Below are 23,196 nucleotides of genomic sequence, written 5' to 3'. Positions count from 1 at the left end.
AGCTGACAGTAACAGGAAGTGGTAGTGTAGCTTTTTCATCACATACACTATAACTACCTCTAATGAATGTGCCTTATCCCCAAACCATGCTTAGTGCATCACATCTCATCTTTCAGTGTGTTGGCTTGCAGAATATTTCTTGGAACTGAATTTCCACTTACCGTATTCTCGGCACTATGAGGTGCACTTAAAATCCTTTAATTTCTCAAAAATTGAATGTGCGCCTTATGTATGAATTCTGGTTGTGTTTACTGACCTCGAACCGATTTTATGAGGTACACGGCGCTCAGACATCTGTCAAAATGTTTTAGTACGACTTTGGTAGCTACGAAGCCGCAGCGCCTGATGGATTGTTGGAGCGTTACGGCTACTGTAGTCAGGAGCCTCACGAAGGAATCTGGGTCCTAAACTCCGTCACTTCAGGTCCCAAAGTTAAACGAACACTGCAGCATCACTGAGAGTGAAAAACTGTCTAAATTCTTTCATCTTTAATAAAATGATCAGCGTTGCTGCTTTACCAGGTGTAACAATTAAGTTTAACATCCAGGCATCCATGAAAACAGGATTTATTACATTTAACAGATTGTGGATGTATTATCTCAGTTGTTCTCCTGGCTGAAGTTTGGTCCTTTTACAGCATCCTGCCATGCGATTACATTTGTTTCTGACCACCGAGAACACTCACGTTAACTTTTATCGAGTGGAAAAAAAGTTAGCTTGTTTATATTATGCTAACATAGCTGTGTCGCTAGCGGTCACGTAGCACATCATTATATACAGCTTACCAAACTTCAGTAACCCTACAAACGTCACTGCTGTTTAGTTTTCTGTCTTCATTTATGTTGGAAGTGATAGCAGAGCTGTACGTTTGAATTTGTTTCCAAAACCCCGCAGTCAGGACATGCTATATTGTGTTTAGATAGAAGCTAGCGAGCTAACTTCCTGCTAACTGCTAACTCCGTTAAATGTCATAAATTCCGTTTTCATGGATGCCTGGATGTTAAACTCACTTGTTACACCTGGTAGAGCAGAACGCTGATCATTTTATTAAAGATGAAAGACTTTAGACAGTTTTTAACTCTCAGTAATGCCACAGTGATCGTTTGATATATGGACCTGCAGCGGAGTTTAGGTCCAGACACGGTTAGTGACGTCAGACTTAAAGACCAGATCAGGTGTTGTTATTTGTGTGACAGAGTGTCAGGAGTTATTTTCCCTTTAAGTGTTAAAGTTGTTGGATATTCTCAGATTTGTGCATAAAAACAAATAAAAACAATAGAAGGTTTTCTTGAGGCCCTCGTTCGTGGTACTTGCATCGGTGCAGTAGTCCTTATATTTCCCACACTTGTATCGGGCCTTTGTCACTGGGTGAGTGTTGTTTCATAAAGTAAACTTCACTGGAAACGCACTAACTTCATATTTCCACCTGAAACTTGACACTGCTGTCCACACACCGTCTGTCTTTGTTTCTTTATCTTTTCAGGGGAGTTTTCAGCATTTAAATAAATGGCGGCAGATACCAGCAGTCCATCCCTCGTCACTCCTCAACAGTCTTGTGTCCCTGCGGTGGATTCATTCATTACTGGGAAAAAAAAGAAAAAGGAAAAAACCAATGCGCCGTTTTCTTCCTCCGTCACCTCGAAGAAGGCAGCCTCACTAACAAGAAGCCGTCCATTGGGCAGACGGCAGCAACACACACAAACTAATCAGGAACGACGGAACAACAACAAAGCGAAGACAAAGATATCCGTACCAAACCGCTTTGAGGAAGACGTGGAAGTAATCGCCTTGCCTGATGGATCCAAGTTGACCCACAGAGGAAAACCATTTAAAGGAGAGCTTTGGATGCGAGTTGTCCGGTCGCTGTTGTGCCGGTGAGGAGGAGCTGGGCGTTAGCCGTGCTGCTGAGCAGAGAACGGGCCTGCGGACCGAGAGGAGGCTTCACGCCGTCAGCTGCTGGAAGGCGTTGGCGCTTCCCTGGGATGGGCTGGAGGAGAAGGATTCTGAAGGACGATGACTTGAAAGAGAAATCTGTTTGTATTTTTTCCATTTGTGTTTTCCATTTTAGCTAGCAGCTGCTGGGAATACTTTCTGTCTTGGATCTTTTAGCCGTCTTTTGTTTTCGGTGTTTATGGAGTTTGTCTCCAACATGGCAGCTGCTCTCTGCCAGCGAGGCTCTCTCTGGGTTTAATGGCAGGACAGCAAAAGATCTGCACCTCAACTATGTTCTCCACTTTAAAAGCTTTCCCCCTTTCAAAGGATATTGTGGTCATGTGACAAGCAGCAGAAATGATTGTCTCCAAGGTAACATCAGGTCACAGACAGCCGAAGGTTTCAGCTGGACCTGCTCGTGGGGTTTCTTTGCTTCTCATCGTTGTCACAGATTGATTTTCACACTGCGTGCACGTTGTGGCGTTGCTTTCTTCTCTTCCTGTGGGACCACAAAGCTTCAACGTTGCACTCACACAGACGTGTTACCTGCTGTTGATCAAGAGTTCTGCGGCTTTGAAAGTTCTGGAAATGTCCTTTAATCCCGCCTTTTACATTCTCTGTACTTTCATGTTATTCCAGGTTTAGATCTGTTCTGCTCTTTGTTTGCCTTCTTCCTGTACAGGCAGGCCTGCACATACTGACTTATTTATGTGACTTTTTTATGGGTTTATTTTCAGGCTTTTATTTTTTTTACAACCCTTGTTTTAGTCATGTGACTCATATTTGCACTTTGATGGATTGAAGCGAACGAGCGACTCGCCTTTTTGTTTTTGTTTCGTTGTTTGTAATTGAAGAAGCGAGCAGATGGCTCAGACTTCCAGTGAAGCTGCCCTCCGCAGGTGCAGGACTGTAAATATTCATTCGAGGACCGCGTGACGAGCCTGCAGACCTGCCGGCGTACCGCCGTGACGAGGCTCCTGGCCTCACCTCGTGGACTGAGAGCGCGCAGCTAGTTGACGTGTCAGACCGAGCGCCGACAGGGCGGGTCTTCGCATCCACGTGTGTCTTTCTATTACGAATGATGGAAACGGACGTTCCCCGTCACCTCCATGGCTTCCTTTCCAGTGAGTTTGTATTTTTAACGTTGTTTCAGTCGCCGCATCGTGAGATGATCAGCTTTAGAAAATCGAACTAAACCGGCGCTGTCACGTAGCCAACAAACGTTAGATTCAAAGTATCTGCAGAAAAAGAGAACCTGCCAGGCTTCAGCCCACAGCTGGGGTCTTACTCCATGTGAGTGGCACACAGCCGAGGGGGTCGTGGAGTCTGCGAGAGCATAAATGTTCACCGGCTGTCGGCGTCACGATCTGCTGTCTGTTTTTGTACGGCTGCAGGCGTGGGCTTTGTTTGTTTCCCAGTTTATTACAGAGAGACCGCGTTGTTGTCACCACTTCAACTAGCTGGACGCTGCCTTTAGTAAAGTCGGGCACGGACTAAACGTGAGCGAAGAGCCGGTGACGGCAGACGAATTGAAAGACTTGATCTGATAAAAGTGAAAGTTTTTCCTGCCTGGTTACCCTGGACGTGGCTGTTTGCTAACACGTCAGCCAAAGCTGCAGAGACAGGATGCATCGCTGCACACAGCATTTGTCTGTTGTAGTTACGTCATCAATTCAAGGATTACAGAATTCTTCTGACAGCTCTGCGCATGCACAGTGTCGTCCAGCGTCACATCTCGGAGCGAGAAACTGTTCGATTGAAAGGTTCGAATTCAGTGTCCGGCGCTCAAAACTTCCAGAAGCCCAGAACCAATCGTCGATCAGTAACGAGCATTTATTTACCCGCCTCAGTCTGCCGCTTTTACAGATGATATGTAGAGGTCATGTTGGCCTTTTTAATAAATGACATATCGTCCTGTCACTCGGAGGCTTTGCTGCTACCCACGGCTCCCTCAAGCTTTGCCCACAGCTGCCATTTTCTCCAGAGGACTCTTTAAAGTGTCCTGTGCAGGTGATTGTGTCACCAGAGCGATCACTGCTGAGAGTCGTGAAGATGATGAAGAAGCTCTGCTGTCAGTGAAACCAAACTCGGGTACCCACAGAGCAGGACGAGGTCCGTCTGAATGCTCCAGTTATCAGTTTGAAGCTTCGTCACGCTGCACAGAGACGTGGACGGGTAGAGTCCAGTGGTTGCCTTTGAGTCTCGTGCGTCGCGTTACATAAGCTAAAGAGTTACTTCGCTTCCACAGTCCTACATTTCTTACAGAGGCACTAAAATCCCAACATCAGACTTTTTACAACTTTCCACTCGTCTTGTTCACATGATGCACAGGAGCTGCGTCTCACGGTCTTATTCGGTCACACAGAAGTGAAACTGTCCAAAGTTTGGATGGAAAAGTTCTGAGTTCACGACTTAAAGCACCAGAGACATCGGGCCATGGAGATGCTGATGAAGACCGAGTGATGCAGCACCTGAGCTTAGCCTCACCGCACCGAGCACACGGCCGCCTTCCACAGGCAGTGTTAACATCCTCCTTCCTGCTGCCTGCAGAGCTGGGATCGGCTCACGTGATTGAATTCAAGGAAGGAAATTGACGTGTTTTTCAAGAGTGCGCCGTTGGTTTTCCTTGGAGATGGTTATTTTCTATAGGAACACCATGTACATCTGCTCTAGCTTCATAGATCCTGCAGGAGCAAACACTGGACTCTGCGTCTCGTGCAGCGCTTTCCGTTAGCCGCCTTCTTCTACTTTCACGTTCCTTTCTTCTTAAACATTCCCTCCCTCACTCCTTGCCTGCACCTTAGACCCAACAATTCCTTTCAACCGAGTACTATCATGTAAAACTTTAGATTTGTTTGGTTTTTTCACCTGTAAATATTGTACAAAGGAAATACTGTCAGTTTGCTAGGAGGCATGGAGACAACAACTGTACAAACAAAGTACAACACGTTCAAAATAAAGTCACAAAGATTAAAAGACATTTTCATAGGCAAACAAATGTTTGAGTGTAAAAATATTTAAGGGTGTATCATACAGAGAAAGAGCTTAATGTATTTGTTGTGAATATAAAAAACTGATATATTAAAGAAATGCATGAAAACTTTACCTGGTTTTCTGTGTGTGATGTGCTGTGACATCCACAAGGTGGCAGCGTGACCATGACTGTACATCCCACAGAGATCACTACCAAATCATAATAAGCTTTCATCAATGCGTTACTTGACCTGTGAAGTCCATAAATGCACATGAATGAAAGCTTGGAGCCTCAGCCAGCAGCTGCATCTCTGAGAAATCACTTGTTCAAAATGATTCAACCCTTTTCCTAAAGCTCCGCCTTCAGTTTCAGTTAATATGTTTAATACACAATAAATATGGGCAGTGAGCGCGGTTCTCAGAAGGCCACGACTCTATGATGCATCCCTGTGCCTGAGCTCGACCTTAAACGTCACTAACATGGATCCATAAAACCCTGATGAACATTTTTCTGCAGAATAATTACTTCTACGTTTTGATGCTTTGAGCAACAAAAGAAAATACACAGTCTGTGTGCTGTGGTGTGTTTTACAAAAGGAACGGTGCTGAAAAATCTGTCTCATTACTCAACATTGTGAGTAATGCTACATCTTTTCATGAATGTAGGATTAATATTATGTTGCAATTCTTCAGGCAGAGAGGAGTGCAACCAGGTGACGGTGTTCATGCAGAGTGCAGCCGGTTCCAGGGTTAACCTCCTCTTGTTGTTCCACCACATCCCAGTGACTGCTGGTGACCGTGAGGGCCGTCTGAGTACAGTGACCTCACGGTCATGTTAATGAAACAAGTTTGAGATCATTTGAGATTTCGATTGTTTTGCTGCCGATAGACTCATTAGATCAACTCCAGGCCTCGAGGGCCGGCGTCCTGCAGGGTTTAGATGTGTCAGCTGATTCAAATGGCTACATGACCTCCTCAACATGTCCTGATGTTCTCCAGAGGCCTGGGAATGTGTGTGTGTTGACTCAGGGTGAGATCTAAAACCTGCAGGAGTTGGACACGCCTGCTGTAGATACTTACATAACAAATCTGTTGGTGAATGTATTACAAAAAGAACAAAAGACAAAATGATAAAAATGGTTCGTTTCAGTCAGTTCAGCTCTGGAGGAAAGTTCATGGATCCAGTGACATGTTGGTGGGACAGCGGAGGATACTGGGACTCATACTGGGACAGTGAGCGCTCATGATGTGCTGTGGTGAGCCTCAGTGGCAGCAGTCGAAAGAAGAAATGTGTCAACAGAGTTAGGAGTGACTGCAGTTGAGGAGGAAGAACAGGGCGTTAATAATTGGAAGGTTGGGGGTTTGATTCCAGTCTGCATGCCTTATCCTTGGGCAAGATACTAATGTGTGAATGTTAGAAAAGATGGAGGGAGGGGTTCGAGCTGATGGGGTATTCTCCGATTGCCTTTCTTGTAAACGTCGTAGAACAACAGTGTGTCGCACATCGCCGGCCAGTGACCACGACTCGTATCTGTGTCCATAAAAGTGATTCTCTTCCCTCCAACCCCCTGCACGTCCACTTCACTCTTCCCTCCATAAACCTCTGAGATCTTCCCCCTTTTCCTCCCAGTACCTCCATAATACATATCTTCTTATCCACCTTACCTCCTGTCACATGTCAGAACCACCTCAGCCTAACTTTGTCTGCTGCCTGCCCAGCCTGAGCGGTTCCTTTGACGTACTCATTTCTAATCCTGCCCATCCTGCTCACTCTTAACATCTTCGGCTCCGCCTCCTGTCCTTTTGTCAGTGTTTCCAAACTGTCGCTAACTCTGACTGAAGACAAACCACCACCTTCAGTAGTGACAGCAGTTGAGAGGAGCTCATTACCTCCAGACGTGTGGTGCCACAGAGCAGGAACCCAAGTCAAGTCCTGCCCCTGAGAAGTACAGATAGCTGACAACTAAGGGAAGCTGCTGACTGGGTGGTGAAATTTCAAAACTGCATGGCTGCATCACCGATGACTAATCCCGGCGCTCTTCTGAACAAACTTGTCCCGGACATCAAGTTGTTCAATGATGAATCAGCTGCAAAAGTGAAGCCGTTCCTCTGTTTCAGAGACTTTGAGAGATGCCTTCATTTCATCTCTCCTCGACCTTTGTCTTTACTCTGTCATCAGTTAGCCGACTGCAGCTGGTCCAAAACGCTGCAGCACAGTTACTGACTGGCCACATCTCCTGCACCAGCATCCTTACACTGGCTGCCAGTTAGTTTTCAAATTGATTTTAAGATTTTGTCTGCAACCTCATACCTTTCTGATCTTTTGAATTGGTGCACTCCTGAGGTCACTGAGGTCTGCAGATCAAATGCTCCTAGCTGTCCCGAGGTCCAGATGAAAGCACAGAGGAGCCTTTGCTGTGACCTCAGGACCTCCCCAACATTGGACACTTTCACAGCCCGTCTGAAAACCCACTTTTATTTTTCAGCTTTTCAATCAGAATGAGTTTGTTCTACTTTTATTTGCCTTATTTCTTACTCAAATCTTCTCATTTTATGCTTCTTTTCTTAAATTTCGTCACGTCTTCCTTTGTTTTTATCTCTTTTGCTTATCTGAAATGTACAGACCTTTGGTCAAACGTTGTTGTTTTAAATGTGCTGTATAAATAAATTTGACTTTGACTAACAAAGTCAAACCTAAGCTAACAAACACAAAGTGAGTGAAGAAGAAACACTTGTGGGAATCCCCCCGCAGCCTCGACCCACTGAAGCATAACTAAGGGAGGGTTCAGGGTCAGCTGACCCAGCCTATGCTTTAACCCTGATCTTTAAACTAGAGAAGTCTTTGTGTTTATCGAATCCAAACTACGAGCTGGTTTCGAGACGAGGCCCCTGAAAGCTGAAGGCTCTGCCTCCCATTCTACTTTTGAACACTAGAAACCACCGGTAAGCCCACAGTCTGCGAAATGCTTCCAGTTTCATTTCCGGCGGCAGACTGCTTCTCACATCTGTACTTCACATCTGTCCACAGCGACATCTGCGACAACTGCTCACGCTCCCTCATCTGTCTGGACCAGGAGGTAAGACTGGAAGTAACAAAGAGCTGCGGCCGTTTTTTAAATTTACATGTAAGATTTTGAATGTTTGTTTGTTTTTTCTTTATTGCAAAACAACAACAAAAACCAGAGAACTGTAAGAAAGTTTAGTTAGTGTAAGTTAATCTAACGGAGACGTCGTTTCGATAATAAAATGCCACATAAATCTGTTAAATCACATTTGGTGCAGTTAGTGAGCTGGGTGTGGTTCACTCTTGTCAGGAAATCAGACCGCAGGGTTATTGTGCCTGCGACGCCACTGTGGTGTTCGCCTGGTTTCTTTTTTCACTCTTTCTCTAAATCGATCATCAGCTTGTTTAACAAACTAAAGCAAAATGTATTTTCACATATTTGAACTTTCGGAATCAACATCACAGAAACGAGTGAGCGATGTTTTTGTTTGTTCAGCTCCGGTGTTGCGCCAAAAACTGATTTCCAAGGTCTCCGTGTGTTTTCATGTGTAACATCTTTACGTTGGTCAATGAGCAGAGTTTACAAAAGGTTATACATAAAATTTTAAAAATTACCTGTTTTTCAAGCGTCTTTATAACTCTGTGTTATTGTACCTACATGATAACCAATCCGGTCCTTGTGTCCGCTTAAAGTATGTTTACCGGACCATTGTAATATTTGTGTTTCTGCTGTCCTCGTGCCCAAGTGACCTTTTTTAAAAAGACATTTTTAATGTCAACGAGCTTTTTTCTTTTACTGGATAAATAAAGGAAACATTAAAGTCAAAAACTTTACCTTGTTACAGGAATGTTGTTTGTGGCTCAAGATGACTTGAGCCGCGTTTCACATATTATACACCAACAAGTTATTTAAAGCAGTTTAAATGCAAGCGATCAGTTTTGGCAAAATAAACTTTAGTCTGACTTTGATCGAAAGAACCGATAAGAGCTGGACACACGTGCTGTAACCATGGCGGTATTTTTGTGCCTCTATTCCGAGCGCACGTTAAAAAAAATGCAAGCGCAAATGTTGCATTTTGAGAAGAAATTTATTTTAGTTTAATTTGAGCGAACAAAATTCATTCCTGCGTGAGAGAAATGTATTTCACTGTTTGCTATTATCCACATCCACGCACAATAACAGCCGCTCTCGCTCAGATCTCTGTGCTCACAGACATCTGCAGACCTGCTCAGTGTGTCTCAGCTCTCTGTACACCCTTAGAAGTGTGCCACAAAACCCACCAATCACAGACTTGGATGCAATAATTCTGATTGGCTGTTACGGTCTCCAATCAGCTCGCTAGCTACTGCATTCCGGAAGCACGGTCCAGAATGTAGCTAAAGAGTGGTTTGGTTTAAACTAGATTAAAAACCAATAACAGTCTCAAAAATATATATTTAAAATAAAATAATGAAACATACTAACAGAAAATGGATTCTTGAAGTGTAAAATTATCAAACAATTTTGATGATAAAGACAAAATGCAGATAATTAAAAGTCTTTGTGTGTGAATTTGATTCAGTGCACTACACTGAGACCTAAGAAGGACATTATTAAATAGCTCAGAGGCAAATGAACTGTTGTGGTGCTATTTACAAGGAATGAGGCAAAGAAACTGCACTTTGTTTTTAATTATGGAAATATGACTCGATGCAGTAACTGTGGATGTGTTTTCATTGACTCCACAGATTAAACAGTATAACTGACTCAGCTCAGAAGATCCTTTTTCCATCATGAATGCCAAGCTAACCAAAAGCAGGCAGAGAGCTATCTGCTCTGAGCTGGGGAGAGTCAGGCTGCAGCTGCTGTACAAGGCCAGCGTCCACGGCTTCACCGGTGCAGCATTTCACCAACAATGTGACCACCGCTCTCCCACTGTGTCCGTGGGCTACAACAACTCTGGTTTTGTGTTTGGAGGCTACACCAAACAACCCTTTAATCAGTCTGGAGGGTTTGTGAATGATGATAAAGCTTTTCTTTTTACCTTCACTGCAGAGCAGCTCCTCAAGTATCCTGTCACTGGTCCTGGAAATGCAGTGAAAATGATCGGAAACTCTGGACCTTATTTTGGAGAAGCACTGGTTCTTGTCCATGGAAGCAAGCCAGTAGTGTACAGCAGTCCAGGAAATTATTACAACTTCACTGCTGCAGAGATGCATGGCAATGATCTCAACCTGACGGAGTGTGAAGTCTACCAAGTGGAGGGTAGGTCCACTAGGTTACCGGCTGTCTGCATCATTTATCTCAGACATAAAATAACTTTTAGTTATAATAACAATAACAGGTATCACACGTTATATTCTTGCCCTCTAACAGGCCTTTAATCATTCCCTCCACCCCCTCCACCCTAAATTGAACACGTGGTTAAGAAAATAGATTTCATCACAAGCTCATCCAAGCAAAATACTGACGAGTTTATTGCACGGCAGTGGGGTCCATCTTTGATCTGTCCACAATATTCAAGAGTATCAGTTGAATTTTAAGGAAACCTGCAAACATTTGCCCCAAACTGCATTCAAGGTCAAGGTCACATTTACGGTTCTGTGATGGATCGTGAGCTGGGTGAGCGACTGCAGCACTGATGTCCTGCTGTGTTTTTGCTCTTGAACAGAAAGCTCTGAACTTGAGAGGCCATGGAGGACGATAGTGTGGGAGTCTGAGTAAGTGTGACGGAGCCACAGTCCTGACTCTTGTACAGCACACTGATCTACAAACAGCTGGAGGAATATGTTAATCAGTTGGCTGCAATGATATGATATTTACTGACACATATTACAGTTGCTGCAAAAGTTCTCCATCTCCTCGTTTGTGCAGGAAGAGGGCGGGGCTGATCGAGAGCATTAAGAGCTACAAACCCACAGTCAGCTCTGTGACCCAGGCTCGGGTTTTGCTCATCGGACCAGTCGGAGCTGGAAAGTCCAGCTTCTTTAACTCTGTCAACTCTGTATTCAGAGGCCACGTCACCAGCCAGGCCATATCTGGCTCCTCCTCCACCAGCCTCACCACACAGGTGATTGATTATTGTGAGTGGTTTCAGCGGCCCCCTTTCTGTGCGCTGTGCTCTAATCGCTTTGTGTCCAACAGTTTCGCTCGTACTCTGTGAAAGCCGGGCGTGAAGGGAAACCTCTGCCGATAATCTTGTGCGATACCATGGGGCTGGAGGAGAGCAAAGGGGCGGGGCTTGACATCGATGACCTGAACAGCATCCTCAAAGGTCACCTGCCAGACTGTTATCAGGTGCTGCATTACATCAGCAGGACACTGAATGTATGAAACAGAGATTTGTCAGCTGTCGGCTCAAACCGTGTCTCCGTTGCTCCTCTAGTTCAACCCTTCAGCTCCTCTGCATCCTGAGGCCCACGGCTATCACAAGTCTCCTAGACTCAAAGACAAGATCCACTGCGTGGTTTATGTCATTGATAGCTGTAAGATCTCCATCATGCCCACGGGGCTGGAGGAGAAACTGGACGCCATCCGCAGAAAGGTCAACTTAATGGGTCAGTAGAGCCGAGTGCAGTCATTACAGCTGTTTTCCTTCTGAATCTCAGCACAACAGATACAGCCACTCAAAGCTGCTACTTTCAGCCAGAGGTCAGCAGGCCGACTGTCAGCCACCAATCAGCCGCTGGGAGTCCCGCCTCCTTTCTGCCATAAACACGCCCCTTTCACGCAGAGATGGTGCTTTCTTCAAATAAACTTTGACTTGGATAGTTAGGTATAGGATGAGTCTTTACCTTATAATATAGATTAAATAATAAATACATAAACAAGACTGAATTGAAATTCAACCCTTTTTATAGCTTTCGTTGTAAACTTAAACCAGATATTTTACACTGAAAATCCCCAAAACTGTTTCCAGTAAACAGATTTTCATTCATCCATTTCAATCTAATTTAATAAATCGAAACAATTTTAAAGGAAATGAAATACAGAAAAATAATATTCTTGCTCACAGGTCCCAGAGCAGATGTGGAGGTCAGTTCTGTGACTGGCAGAGCTTCATTTGCTCATTTATTCTGTTGTTTGCGGGCTTGCTACTTCTTCAGACCTCGGTTTGATTATAAGCATGTTCTTCATTATTTCTGTCAGGCTGCAACTTAATATCTTTAATTTATTCTTTAAATTCTTAAATTGTGTAAAGCTCTCGAGCAACTCATAATTTCTCTATATTTTGAGTGTATTATGAGCTTCATGAAGACTGGGACGATGTCTTTGGAATGTGGGACAGGACTGAGCAAACAGAAGTAACCTCGTGGTGCCTTCCCAAAATTCGACATTAGCAGACTACCAGATAAATGCAGTCTATACTAGTATGTGAACTCCATAAATGTAAGGTTTTCCTGATTAATATTCAGTTTTTGTTGTTTCTGTTGAAACCGAGGAGAATAAATGGTCTCACAGTTACATCAAGATTTTAAAAAGACCAATATTCGGATGTCCGATTGTTTATGAACGCAGCTCTGCGCTGAGACTGTGGAGCAAACCTTGGTAAATTAAACGGCATGTTCCGGCTTGTCAGATCTTCCCACCCAGTAGAAAGTAGTCCTGCATATTTTTAAGTTACACTCTGTTATAAAGGGTTAGGGGTTAGTTAATAATAGTGTTAACATGCTGCACAGGTCATGAACAAGACTTTATTTTTAATTTTCGTTGTAAGTGGGCCAAAGCAGTTATTAAAAGTAGTCTAACATAAATGCTGTAATTTGATTATTTTAATAAACATGTAACTTGGACGCTGGCGTGACCACAGTGCACACGTCTGCCGTCGCTCACAGTGGTACCGCTCAGGGAGTTTGTGCGTTCGCTCAGACACGTGAAACATTAGAGGGAACGTTGGTGCCAAGTACCGTAGGAATAACTTACCTGTATTTGTTATGGACAAACTATGATTAGTATAGAAGTCCTATAGCAGAGCACTCTTTGGGTTCAGATCTGGAAGGTCACACTTTCCCCCCCAGATGAGAGCGTTCCCATCCAAAGACTCCAGGTCCTGTGAACTGTCATTAAGCACACAACCATGAACACGTATACCCACAGTGCACACACTGGTGCATCCTCCCTCCTCACCAGAGATGAGATTCTATTATAATGATACTGTGATGACTCACTATGTCAGAATCTGTGACATTTTGGAAATGAGCTTCCTGCTCATTTGTTTCCAGGTATTCCTCAGCTGGTGCTCCTCACTAAAGTAGATGAAGCCTGCCCACTGGTGAAAGAGGACGTGAGAAACATTTACAAGAGTGGCTACATTAAGGAGATGGTGAGGATGGTTCTACAGGGAAAACAAACCTTTTTTAGTAAATACAAATAACGTTGAACATGGTAGGATGAGCCTTTCTTGTACACTGTGATACAGATGCAGGAGGTCAGCTCCCGGCTCGGCGTGCCGTTGTCCTGCATCATTCCAGTGAAGAATTACAGCGAGGAGTTGGAGGTGGACACTGACTCTGACATCTTGTTGCTCAGCGCCGTCATTCAGATGCTTCGCTTTGTTGATAATTACTTTGACGAGCTCAGTGACCGAATGAGCAACATGCAAACCAAAGAGTAAGAAGAATTTAAGATGGTTCATTTACCTCCAGGTGACCCTGCACAGTGCTAGTTTACTGTGTTACCAGGGTTACTGGGAAGGCGGGAAGAAAGCTTCTTGCTATTTTTGTTTTTCATGAAGAAATCTTTTCGATTAAACTAACATAAAAACATCAAACATGTATTTACTTAAATACTTGGAGCAATTCTATCAGCTGATTCTAAACCAATCAAGTCAATTTCATCTCACCAGATTCCACTAAATATTTTACATTTACATTGTACTTGTGTGACAGAATTACACAGAACATCAGAAGAAAACAATGACATCAAGGGTGTGGTTACAATATGCATTCCTGTTTGGAAGAAGACAAAGTTGCTTGGCTTATTTAGTGGGCTCATGCGACGCTGACAGTTTAAAATATTATTTTGTGATTTTTCAGTCAAGAAAATAACATTATTACACTTTTAAAACATCTTATCAGAACAGTTGTACTTTGCTGTTGACTTGTGTTAACATAACTTTCCAGCACTCCCTTCAGTGTTTGTCTGCTGCGCTATACAAACACACGTGTTGGACCAAAGCTCTTAATCTTTGAACTCAGGTGTGTAAAATCAAGCATCTGCAGCCTGCCTCTACGAGCATCTGTGGAAGAGTGAGTTACAGTCTGAGGCGAAAGAGCTCGAGTGTGATACTGTGTGTGACGTTTCACACTTTACTGTGTAATATAATTATATTTTAAAAATGTGTTTGCAAAAATGACACAAACCTGTTCACAGACCTGCAGCAAACTCTGGTTTCTGATCCTGATGTTTGTCGCAGAGTTTGCGGCTTGTTGTTTGAAATCAAACTTCGACGTTTTACAATGAAGCACAAAATTACTGTAAGTCAGATACACAAAGTCCAATCTGGCCTAGACTTCCTGGTTGATGAGTCCTGAACACATTCCTGGACACTTAGAGCGCCACCTATTGGTATATTTGATGTACTCCTCCTCGCACGTTGACGCATCAACTGAGTTTTTATTCAGCAGCGCACTCTGGTGGCAACGCAACAAAAGTTGTCGCTTTGGTCCACAAAAAGCTTAAAAGGCAATGAAACGTGTTACACATCTCAAATGTGATGAAGAGGCCGAGTCTTGGTACGTGCATATCTGCATTGGCAGTTGAACCGGGGGTTCAATTTCCTGACAGGGAGCCACGAGCTGCTGGATAGCGTAGTGATAAGACTACACGCCTCTGCAGCAGGAGGTGTAAGTTCAAGTCCCACCTGGGTGTCTGTAACTATGTACAACACACATGCTACGGCAAGGGGGAGCCAGGACGCCAGGTCAGGGGGAGATATCATCCCCCCCACGTGACATCGGGTACCAAGGTACGGATTCATGGAAGGACGTGTTGAAATCTCCCAATTCTTTGAATCTTTGGGCTGAAGGAAGGACAATACTCGGTGTATTTATGCTCAATCAACAATCATTTATTTCCATACAATTCAACACTTATGAGCATTTAAAACCATCATGATGGGGAGAGCTGCCTGAAGAGGGTCACAGCAAGTCTCAAAGTGGTGACGGGTTGCTCAGCTTTTTATAGTCTCTAGTGGCCCCCATCTGGTCGTAAAAGACCAAACATCACATTCTTTCTCTGTTACGGCGCCTAATTTATGACCTCGGCTCCCTGTCTTTCTCTGCTCTCCGTAAAGGTGGGGGTCTGGAATGTGACTTGTCTCTTCTGTCTTAGACACCGAGTCTCCTGCTTACAACCTTCTCCTCATGATTCAACAATTGAGCATGTAACACATTCACAGCAGATCAAGGATACAGAGTGATGCACACTTATCTACTAAACTAATAAGTGAATATGTTCTTTTAACTCAAAAGTATAACGAGAACTAAACTACATACAGCTCACACGCTCTATATTAAAGGGTATAATATGATCTACAGCAGTATTCTAACTCAACTACTTTGATTACATATATAAGGTAACATATGATAACAGAATAATCTAACAGACGAGACGGCAGATAGTTTTTATTCAGCAGCCTGTTATAACTGCACCCCAATGCTGTCATGTATATGAGTGCAAAATCATACCTACTGATCAAGTCATGATATTAATCTGTGGTTCCACCAGGGCGTGCCCCGCCTCTCGCCCCATGACAGCTGGGACAGACCCGAACCTCCTGACATGGATGATGTCGGATGGAGCCTCCGGCCGGACAGGTCCACAATAACACGCCACTACGTGGTGATCGTGGGGACTCTTTCGATTCGATGTTGAAGAAGCCAGGATGATGGCGTCACATGTGAATGCAGCGTCGTCATTTTGTTTCTTGTGCTTTGTTTTGTTTCCTATTTCTACTTCATGGTTGTTCGTGTGGTTTAGATGCTTCAGTTTTGCACTGTTCTGGTTCATTATAGTCATGTTGCTGCTGTATGCCTCCAGCTATGCCTTTCGGATCTGCAACAATAAAGGTTGTTGAGCATTTTGGCTTCGTTGTCGTGAATCCGAGTCGCACAGTTTCCCCGTGAACTCTGTGGTGATGATACACTCGTGTTTTTAAATAGAAATTTCATTAAGTTTATATTGGGTTAGGTTTTATATGTTCTCTGACTGGTAACTGACCATTTATGACTTTTAGGACAAAGTTACATCATTTTAAATTTGAGGATCATTTGAATAAACCAGTAACTGCCTAAAGTCTAAAACCCACGGCCATCAAATGTTGCATTTGGGCTTCAGACTCTCTGCTGAGTGTGACCTGTAAACTCTCTTCATCCATTGTTTGTGATGTTTTTCTAAATCATAGAAATAATTCTGTCATCAAACCCACTTTTTGCATCAGGGTCTTTTTGGGTGTCATAGAAGGAAAAGCAGTGAAAAGGCACCAAACAGATATTTTGTCTGTTTAATTTGTCAGGAGATCACAAAGATAAAAATGGCTGCAATTTATAAACAGTCAGAGTTTTGTAAAATTCCTGAAATTTCAGCTGAAAGTCTGATTTGATGATTTCAAATCCTCGGAGGTGAAATCTGTGTCTGAACACTGATTGGTGCAAATGCCAAAAGTTTAGTTTGAATAAGTGAGCCAGCATGCACCATGTTTGGGAATACACAAGTAGTTGCTCACATGACTTTGGAACAATACGAAGTTTTGTGAGTCTACATTACTTATAACGGGAAAACGTTGCATGTCTGCATTTACCTGCACGTGTGTGTGTGTGTGTGTGTGCACGTGGTGTCAGTGTCAGTATTCTCCTTTTCTATAAAATCTCAAAGTGCACAAACAAAGAGAAAAACTGAAATTTATTAATGCAGCTCAGACAGTTACTGTACAGCAAACGGCGCTGGAGTCCCAGTGTAACAGGACTGTGGCGCTACAGCCACCTGTAACCCGACTCAGCGCCTGCATGTGCAACAGCATCAATAATCATCAGCTACAAACGTTCAAACAAACACACGTTGAAATAGTGTTTCAAATATCAGTGTTGCGTTAGTGCACATAATAGACGGGGAGCTCTCTCCGACATTAAACCGCTTTGTACAACAAGAATGACGCAGTGAAGAGGAATGTCCTGGAAAAGCACAACACCTGGAATTCAGTGATGATCAGTCGGCTTCTGTTTTCTCCCGTTTCATGATTTTGAAGCATTCCCTCCAGCGAGAGGACGGCCCTCGATTCGTGAGGCTCCTGGAGGAAATGTGTGAAATGTGGAGCTGAAAATGAAGTCCAGCAAAAAGGTTGTTCAGCGATATGGGCAGAGATCGTTAGGACGACTACAAGAAGGGAGCAGAGGAGAGGCTCTTATGGCACAGCTCAAACAGTCGATCGCTTCAGTCATTAACAGAAAAGGCAGCCACGTGAACGAGGAACATCGACTTGAACCACTTGAATAACAGTGCAGAACACACACATTCACACACATAAAGTACACGTGGGATTGGTCCGAGTCCAAAGGCTGATGTTAGTGTCAACCAAAGAGTAAAGCAGGGGAGTTGGCACCGCACCGCAGCTTATATCTGCTAAACGAGCTCCAACACACAAAGCATTTTGTTTTGGCTAATTTCACAGCAATTTTTATTTCTGTCCTCTGAAATCAAAGAAGCAGCTCGTTTGAATTTGGCGCCATCTGCTGTTCGTCTCATAAAGTAGACGCACGTGACTATTTAAACATACGTGAACGGCTCACAGTGGAGCGTTACCGTGGAGCGTTACCGTGGAGCGTTACCGTGGAGCGTTACCATGGAGCGTCAGAGCCAACACTCATTTATGGACCAAGGGATCAACATGGCGATGATGTGTAAAAATAATGATCCATCAACAAAGGACGAGGGCGTTGGCACCTTTGTGCAACTGGTCTATTTAACCGTAGTGGAGCAATACTGCAATAAGTACGCATTAATCCTACTTATTAATGTTTGAGCTTAAAGCTTTTCATAAGAACGCAGCCTGTGACATCTCCAGCTAAAAACATGCAGCTAATATGTCTCAAACACGTCGTATTATCAGTTTTATATTTATAAAATAACAGAATCAGAGGCCACTGCTGTCACCATCACAGATATCTAAAAAAGCTTGATCTGCAAACACGAGGAACTAAAACTCGATTTAGAAATTAAAACCAAGAAAGATTACAAAGTCTTGACCATAAAAACAGTCAGAGGGGAACAGAACCTGGCGGCTGTCACTTTGGCCCGTCAGCGTTTGGACTCCACCACATCGATCACACACTGTGCTTACCTCAACATCTGAAGAGATGACATTCAAAGAGTAGAAAAGAAATTTAAGAACTTTGCCTCGTGTGTTTTTTCTGTACAAGATTATTAAAAAAAATTACTAATCAGTTATACATATTTATAAGACAACATTGTTTACGTTACATTAATATAAAGAAATACAAGTTTCGTATTATCTCACTTGTATGCAGTATTCCTTTCTCAGAGCACGTGTGGGCTATTTCTGCACTGAGGATTAAACGTATGAGACGCCTGTGATACCAACACAGGTGTTGAACTCCGCTTTACTTTCAAGCTACCAGGAAACTTCACACAATATTGCTGCAATAGCGCCATCTGGCCACAAGGCGGAGCGAAGAGACCCAACCAGGTTCCAGCACTGAACTTCTTCGCCCCGTCTGCTCTGATCCACTGTGAAGTGGAGAAGGTTCATATTTCCCTCAAACTCAGGCAGATGGTTCATTCAGTCCCCCTGCCTGGTTCTTCCCACAGTTTTGGGCTATTTGCGGTCCAGGAAGCTCCCTGTTTCCGCCTACTGAAAAAGGAATACTGCATTTTTGCGCTTCTTGCTTCTTCGGCTTGTGTTCCTCAGCTCTAGTGTGCATCCTGCGGGGCGAGGGAGGGCGAAGGAGCTTGATCTAGGCAGTGCCTTCCTTCGGAGAGGACGGGGTCTGGGATGTGGAGCTGGAGGAAGAGGATGCAGAGCTCTTCAGGGACCCCAGAGTCTTGCTGAACCAAGAGTTCTTATTGGCTTGAATCTCGGTCATCAGAACTCCCCGCTGATGCTCGAGCTCCTGCAGAGCCACAGAAGGATTCAGTCATTAATGAGAGCACGAGCAGGTTTATCACTGTGTCACATCGCTGTGCTTTAATACTCTACAACGCTTCACTCCTTACAAAGGGTCACATGGTGGCCTGCAGTGGGCTCCATGCTTCTGTACGTGCTGCTGTTTCATGTTATTAAGCTGACAGTCGTTATTTGTCACAGCAGAGACAGAAAACAGATGCAGGAAGTTGAAGTGCATACAGTAAATTTCCTGTTGCTGCTGTTCAGCGTTCTGTGCACGTGATCCAACAGCCAATCAGATCATCAGCAACACGTGTGTTTTAGCTGAATGTCTTTACAGCTCCGATCACGTGCTTGGCATGCCTCCCTGAAAATACTAGATGCCGTTAACACCTGCTGACCTGAATGCGGCACTTTGCCTCCACCAGCTGCAGTTTGGTCTGCGCCAGCTCCAGCTCCAGCTGTCTCAGCTGCTCCTTCAGTCCGTCCTTCTCCTCGTCGTGTGGCTCTGAAGACGTTCTGTCACCACCAGGAGACGAAGTCTGGAGGGACCCGACTGAGCTAAACAGGTCCCTGCAGTTCTGACAGCCCATCACTTTGTTCTGCATGGGGGGATAAAGCACACAGGTTTACCGCAACAACTTTAAAATGATGGTTAAAAAAAAGGAGGTGAAGCCGAGTCTATGTGAAGAAGGCCTGCTGCTCTATGTCCCGTACAGCATCCTGATTACCACGATGTGATGTTGCACCGTATCATTTATCCAGGCCCGAGGCGGTACCCTGCTAGACCCACAGAGCGCCACACCAGCATCACGCCCATTAAGGACTTGATTGTGCAAACCTGAAGCTCAAAGGTCTTTTGTTCTCTCACGCAACCGTGGTTTTCCTTCGGACTCGGCAAGTGTCCTAATTTGCGTCTGAAGCACACTTTGCATTAAAAGGACCGTCTCACCCTGACGATGTCCAGCTCCTCTTTTGTTGCCGCCTGTTGTTTTTCTAGCCTGGTGCTCAGCTGGGAGCAGATCTGAAACCCAGAGAGGAAACCTGGTTATGTTTGACTTGAACAAGATAACAATGCATACATCAATGTGTGCAGTTCACAATGAGGAGACGCCAGCAGACCTGTTTGTATTCAGCTATGATTGCTGTGGTTTTCTTGATTTCCAGCTCTGCTTTTTCCAGCTCCCTCCTGAACACCTCCTTCAGCTGGGACAGAAAGAACAAGATGTCAAAATTATTCTTTTAAAATGACAAACTAATGAGAAAGATGTGCTGACTGTGCATAACGACACAACTGAGGCGTTCAACTCAGCAACTTGACCTGGATTCGCTCTTTTAGAGCCTGCTAGCAACCACCGACTGGTGACCCATATGTGATCTCTCACTGCTACCAAACTGGGATTTTTTTATTTACTGGGTGTGTTGATGTGTAACTGGTTCACTATTACCAATTACACAGAAAGAAAATCAGCCCTAGATCAATGTGTGAGCTGGGGCCTCCTGGTGGGCTGCACAGGTACTACAGGTGGGCCACAGTAACAACAGAAATTCAGTTCAACTTATTTATATAAAAAGTGAATATTATTATTGTGATATTACTGAAATGTAATGCTCTGTGTTGACCTTTGTGTCCCAGTGGCAGGGTTGGGACATACAGGGCTTTCTCTTGTATTTTGCTCGGAGCAGAAGCGGGGCAACTCCAGGCCTGGAGGGCCGGTGTCCTGCAGGCTTTAGATGCATCCTTGATCCGACGGTAATGAACTCACCATCTGATTCAGGCGTTGACCCAGGGTGAGATCTGAAAGCTGCAGCACATCGGCCCTCGAGGCCTGGAGTTCCCCACTCCTGCCTTAGAGCGAAGATTTAAGACTGGTTGGCTGATTGTTGGGGGCCGCAGCACTCGACTTTGGGAATGGCCGATTTAGATTAGTGATACAGGGCCTGCGTTATTTGATCACTGCTGTAATTGCACAGCTTGTTTTCTGGTCACTGATGTAACCTGTTAAGCAGCGTGGATGTTACCTGAGCCGTCTCCTCCTCGTGTCGTTTCTTCTCCTCCTCCGTCTCCACCAGACGTTGCTTTGTGGTCAGCAACTCTTTGTTCAGAACATCGGCCTTGTCTTCTACCTGAGTGCACGTACACACACACATCGTGTAGTAAACAACGTTCACACAAGCGGCAGACTACACAAACACCTGCTTCTTTACAGGATCGTTTACTACGCTCATCAATCTGGTCGCTTGGTCGTTTTCACGCCGCGCAGCTCGTCCGAGCTCTACCTGGAATACTTTCTCTGCTACGTGGGGCCTGAGCCACGTTCCTTTTACTGGAAATTCACCAGACTTACATGGATACAGAAACCAGGAGTCGGCAGGTTAAGACCGATTCTGACCGAGTCCAGTGTTTGCATTCTCACGTGTGCTCATTTGTGTAAAGATGCTCACGGCTAAAGCACGAGTGTAAACAGCTCCGGTTTCACAGTGTTTGGAGGTTTCGTAGACTTTTTATTACCTGGTCAAGGTCGTTCCGAAGGGCGATTTTACTGGTGACCAGTTCGTGTGCCAGGTCATCGTTCTCCTGTTCAAGTCGCATGCTGGCCTCCTGCAGGCGGCGGTTCTCTCTCTGCAGACATCAAACGCACACAATCGCAAACACTTGCAAAGCAGGGGTGTCAAACACAAGGCTTGAGGGCCAGAATCGAGCCAGAAGAATACTCCAGTCTGGCCCCAGAAGGAAACTGCATTTCCACATTTTTGCAGCTTTCGCTACATTGATACCAAAGTCATTAAATATTAGAAAAACGATTTATATTTATTTCCATTTGTGTTTTAATCTATAAAAAAAAAAATCTGTATTTCTTACAACTTAATCCCAAAGACTCATGACGACAGATTTATAGTAATAATAATAATCATCTATTTTATTTATAGGTGACTTTACATCAGTGCAACAAAATAAAAACAGCAGCTAAATGAAAAATGATGAAGGGTATGCAGTCCTGAGTGGATGGGTTTGAAGACGCGATTTAAAAGTGGAGACAGAGTTCGTAGTCTGGAGATCAGCTGGAGGTGCGTCCAAAGTCTCGAGCAGAAGGACTGAAGGCTCAGAGTCCCGAAGAAGTCAGGCGAGCAGGTGGGACAGAAGAAGAGCGGCGTGTACGAGTGGGCGAGTACGAGTGGGCGTGTACGAGTGGGCGTGTACTAGTGGGCGTGTGCGAGTGGGCGAGTGGGCGTGTACTAGTGGGCGTGTGCGAGTGGGCGTGTGCGAGTGGGCGTGTGCGAGTGGGCGTGTGCGAGTGGGCGTGTATGTATGGAGGAGATCAGATCAATATGGAGGAGCGAGGTTATGAAGCGCTTTGAAGGTAAGAAGCAGGAGGTGAACTAACGGAGCCGTTTAAGCACAGATTTCAGATGTTCAGTCGATCTAAGTCCTGATGCAATACGAGCAGCTGCTTTTTGAACGAACTGCAGTTTATGGAGAGACTCATGAGCAGGTCACAGAGAAGAGAATCACAGTAACCTAAACGAGATGTGACAAGAGGTTAATATTACGAAGAAGAAAATATTTCTATGTGCTGTGAAGGAAAGAGAGCCGGGATGACCCAAGACTCTTACCTGAGGGGAAGGTGTGACAGAGTTATCAAAGCGTTTCTTACATGCAGAAAAAAAGCAGGTCTTTTTTATATGACGATCTCTCAGCTGTGATTTGATGCTGCATAAATGAAGTGAAACTGGATTGGCTGACAGACATCTCTGCTGTGCAGGCTGCGAGGTTCATCCAGGCTTGGTGTTAATATAATCATCACATGACCACAGTTTAACTCAAACAAAAGGTGTTATTGTGACATTACAGTTATAGGTGGCCGTGTCAGGCTCAAGTCCTCACTGCAGACCATGAGCTGAGTCTCATGACTGCTGCCGCCTTTAAACAGGCTCACATGACGACCATGAACAGGACCAAACTGTTGTGATGGTTGTGAGCAGTCATCTGACCTGATATCCCGTCACTCTTACCCTGCCTGAGTCTGCGCACGCAAACAAGTGGTTCATCTGAAAGCTCTGAAAACCTTATCTGTTATTTACAAACAGCAGCAGGAAGTTCAAAGACAAAGAGGAAAAAACACGTCTGATTGTTGTGAGATCAGCTGTTGCCCACACACGTGTCATCATTTAGAACGATGACACAGC

General features: G+C 44.5%; 3 protein-coding genes across 9 annotated transcripts in view; 2 read left to right on the top strand and 1 right to left on the bottom strand.

Moving 5' to 3' along the window:
• The window catches only part of braf (B-Raf proto-oncogene, serine/threonine kinase), a 28,682-nt gene extending 23,655 nt beyond the window's left edge, over positions 1-5,027 (top strand). For both annotated transcript variants that reach the window (XM_005733197.2, XM_005733198.1), the window contains one exon: positions 1,484-5,027. In XM_005733197.2, coding sequence (XP_005733254.1) covers positions 1,484-1,506 — 23 coding nt within the window. In that variant the 3' untranslated portion in view covers positions 1,507-5,027. The remainder of the gene's footprint in view (positions 1-1,483) is intronic.
• A 2,668-nt stretch (positions 5,028-7,695) lies between these two features.
• On the top strand, positions 7,696-15,971 carry LOC102214510 (interferon-induced protein 44-like). 3 transcript variants are annotated; one of them, XM_013910858.1, is made up of 10 exons: positions 7,696-7,848; positions 7,934-7,982; positions 9,638-10,154; positions 10,561-10,609; positions 10,764-10,959; positions 11,034-11,186; positions 11,275-11,446; positions 13,112-13,212; positions 13,309-13,499; positions 15,618-15,971. In XM_013910858.1, the coding sequence occupies exons 3-10, from the start codon at positions 9,683-9,685 to the stop codon at positions 15,715-15,717; spliced, it is 1,434 nt and encodes a 477-aa protein (XP_013766312.1). In that variant the 5' UTR covers positions 7,696-7,848; positions 7,934-7,982; positions 9,638-9,682; the 3' UTR covers positions 15,718-15,971. The 3 variants fall into 3 exon arrangements, with proteins under 3 accessions (XP_013766312.1, XP_005733252.1, XP_005733253.1); XM_005733195.2 differs by lacking the exon at positions 7,696-7,848 and having other exon boundaries at positions 7,861-7,982; XM_005733196.2 differs by lacking the exon at positions 7,696-7,848 and having other exon boundaries at positions 7,966-8,030.
• An 801-nt stretch (positions 15,972-16,772) lies between these two features.
• rabgap1l (RAB GTPase activating protein 1-like) overlaps positions 16,773-23,196 on the bottom strand; it is a 94,400-nt gene continuing 87,976 nt past the window's right edge. For all 4 annotated transcript variants that reach the window (XM_005733189.1, XM_005733190.1, XM_005733191.1 and 1 more), the window contains 6 exons: positions 21,521-21,631; positions 21,031-21,135; positions 20,131-20,214; positions 19,961-20,032; positions 19,410-19,610; positions 16,773-19,015 (listed from right to left, as the gene is read on the bottom strand). In XM_005733189.1, the coding sequence (XP_005733246.1) occupies positions 18,860-19,015; positions 19,410-19,610; positions 19,961-20,032; positions 20,131-20,214; positions 21,031-21,135; positions 21,521-21,631 (729 nt within the window). In that variant the 3' untranslated portion in view covers positions 16,773-18,859. The remainder of the gene's footprint in view (positions 19,016-19,409; positions 19,611-19,960; positions 20,033-20,130; positions 20,215-21,030; positions 21,136-21,520; positions 21,632-23,196) is intronic.

The sequence above is a fragment of the Pundamilia nyererei genome, unplaced genomic scaffold (assembly GCF_000239375.1).
Source record: "Pundamilia nyererei isolate P.nyererei 1_Seehausen unplaced genomic scaffold, PunNye1.0 scaffold00050, whole genome shotgun sequence".
In the NCBI taxonomy this organism is placed as follows: Eukaryota; Metazoa; Chordata; class Actinopteri; order Cichliformes; family Cichlidae; genus Pundamilia; species Pundamilia nyererei.
Note: the sequence above shows the minus strand (reverse complement) of the source record. Positions and strands in the feature narration are given on the sequence as shown.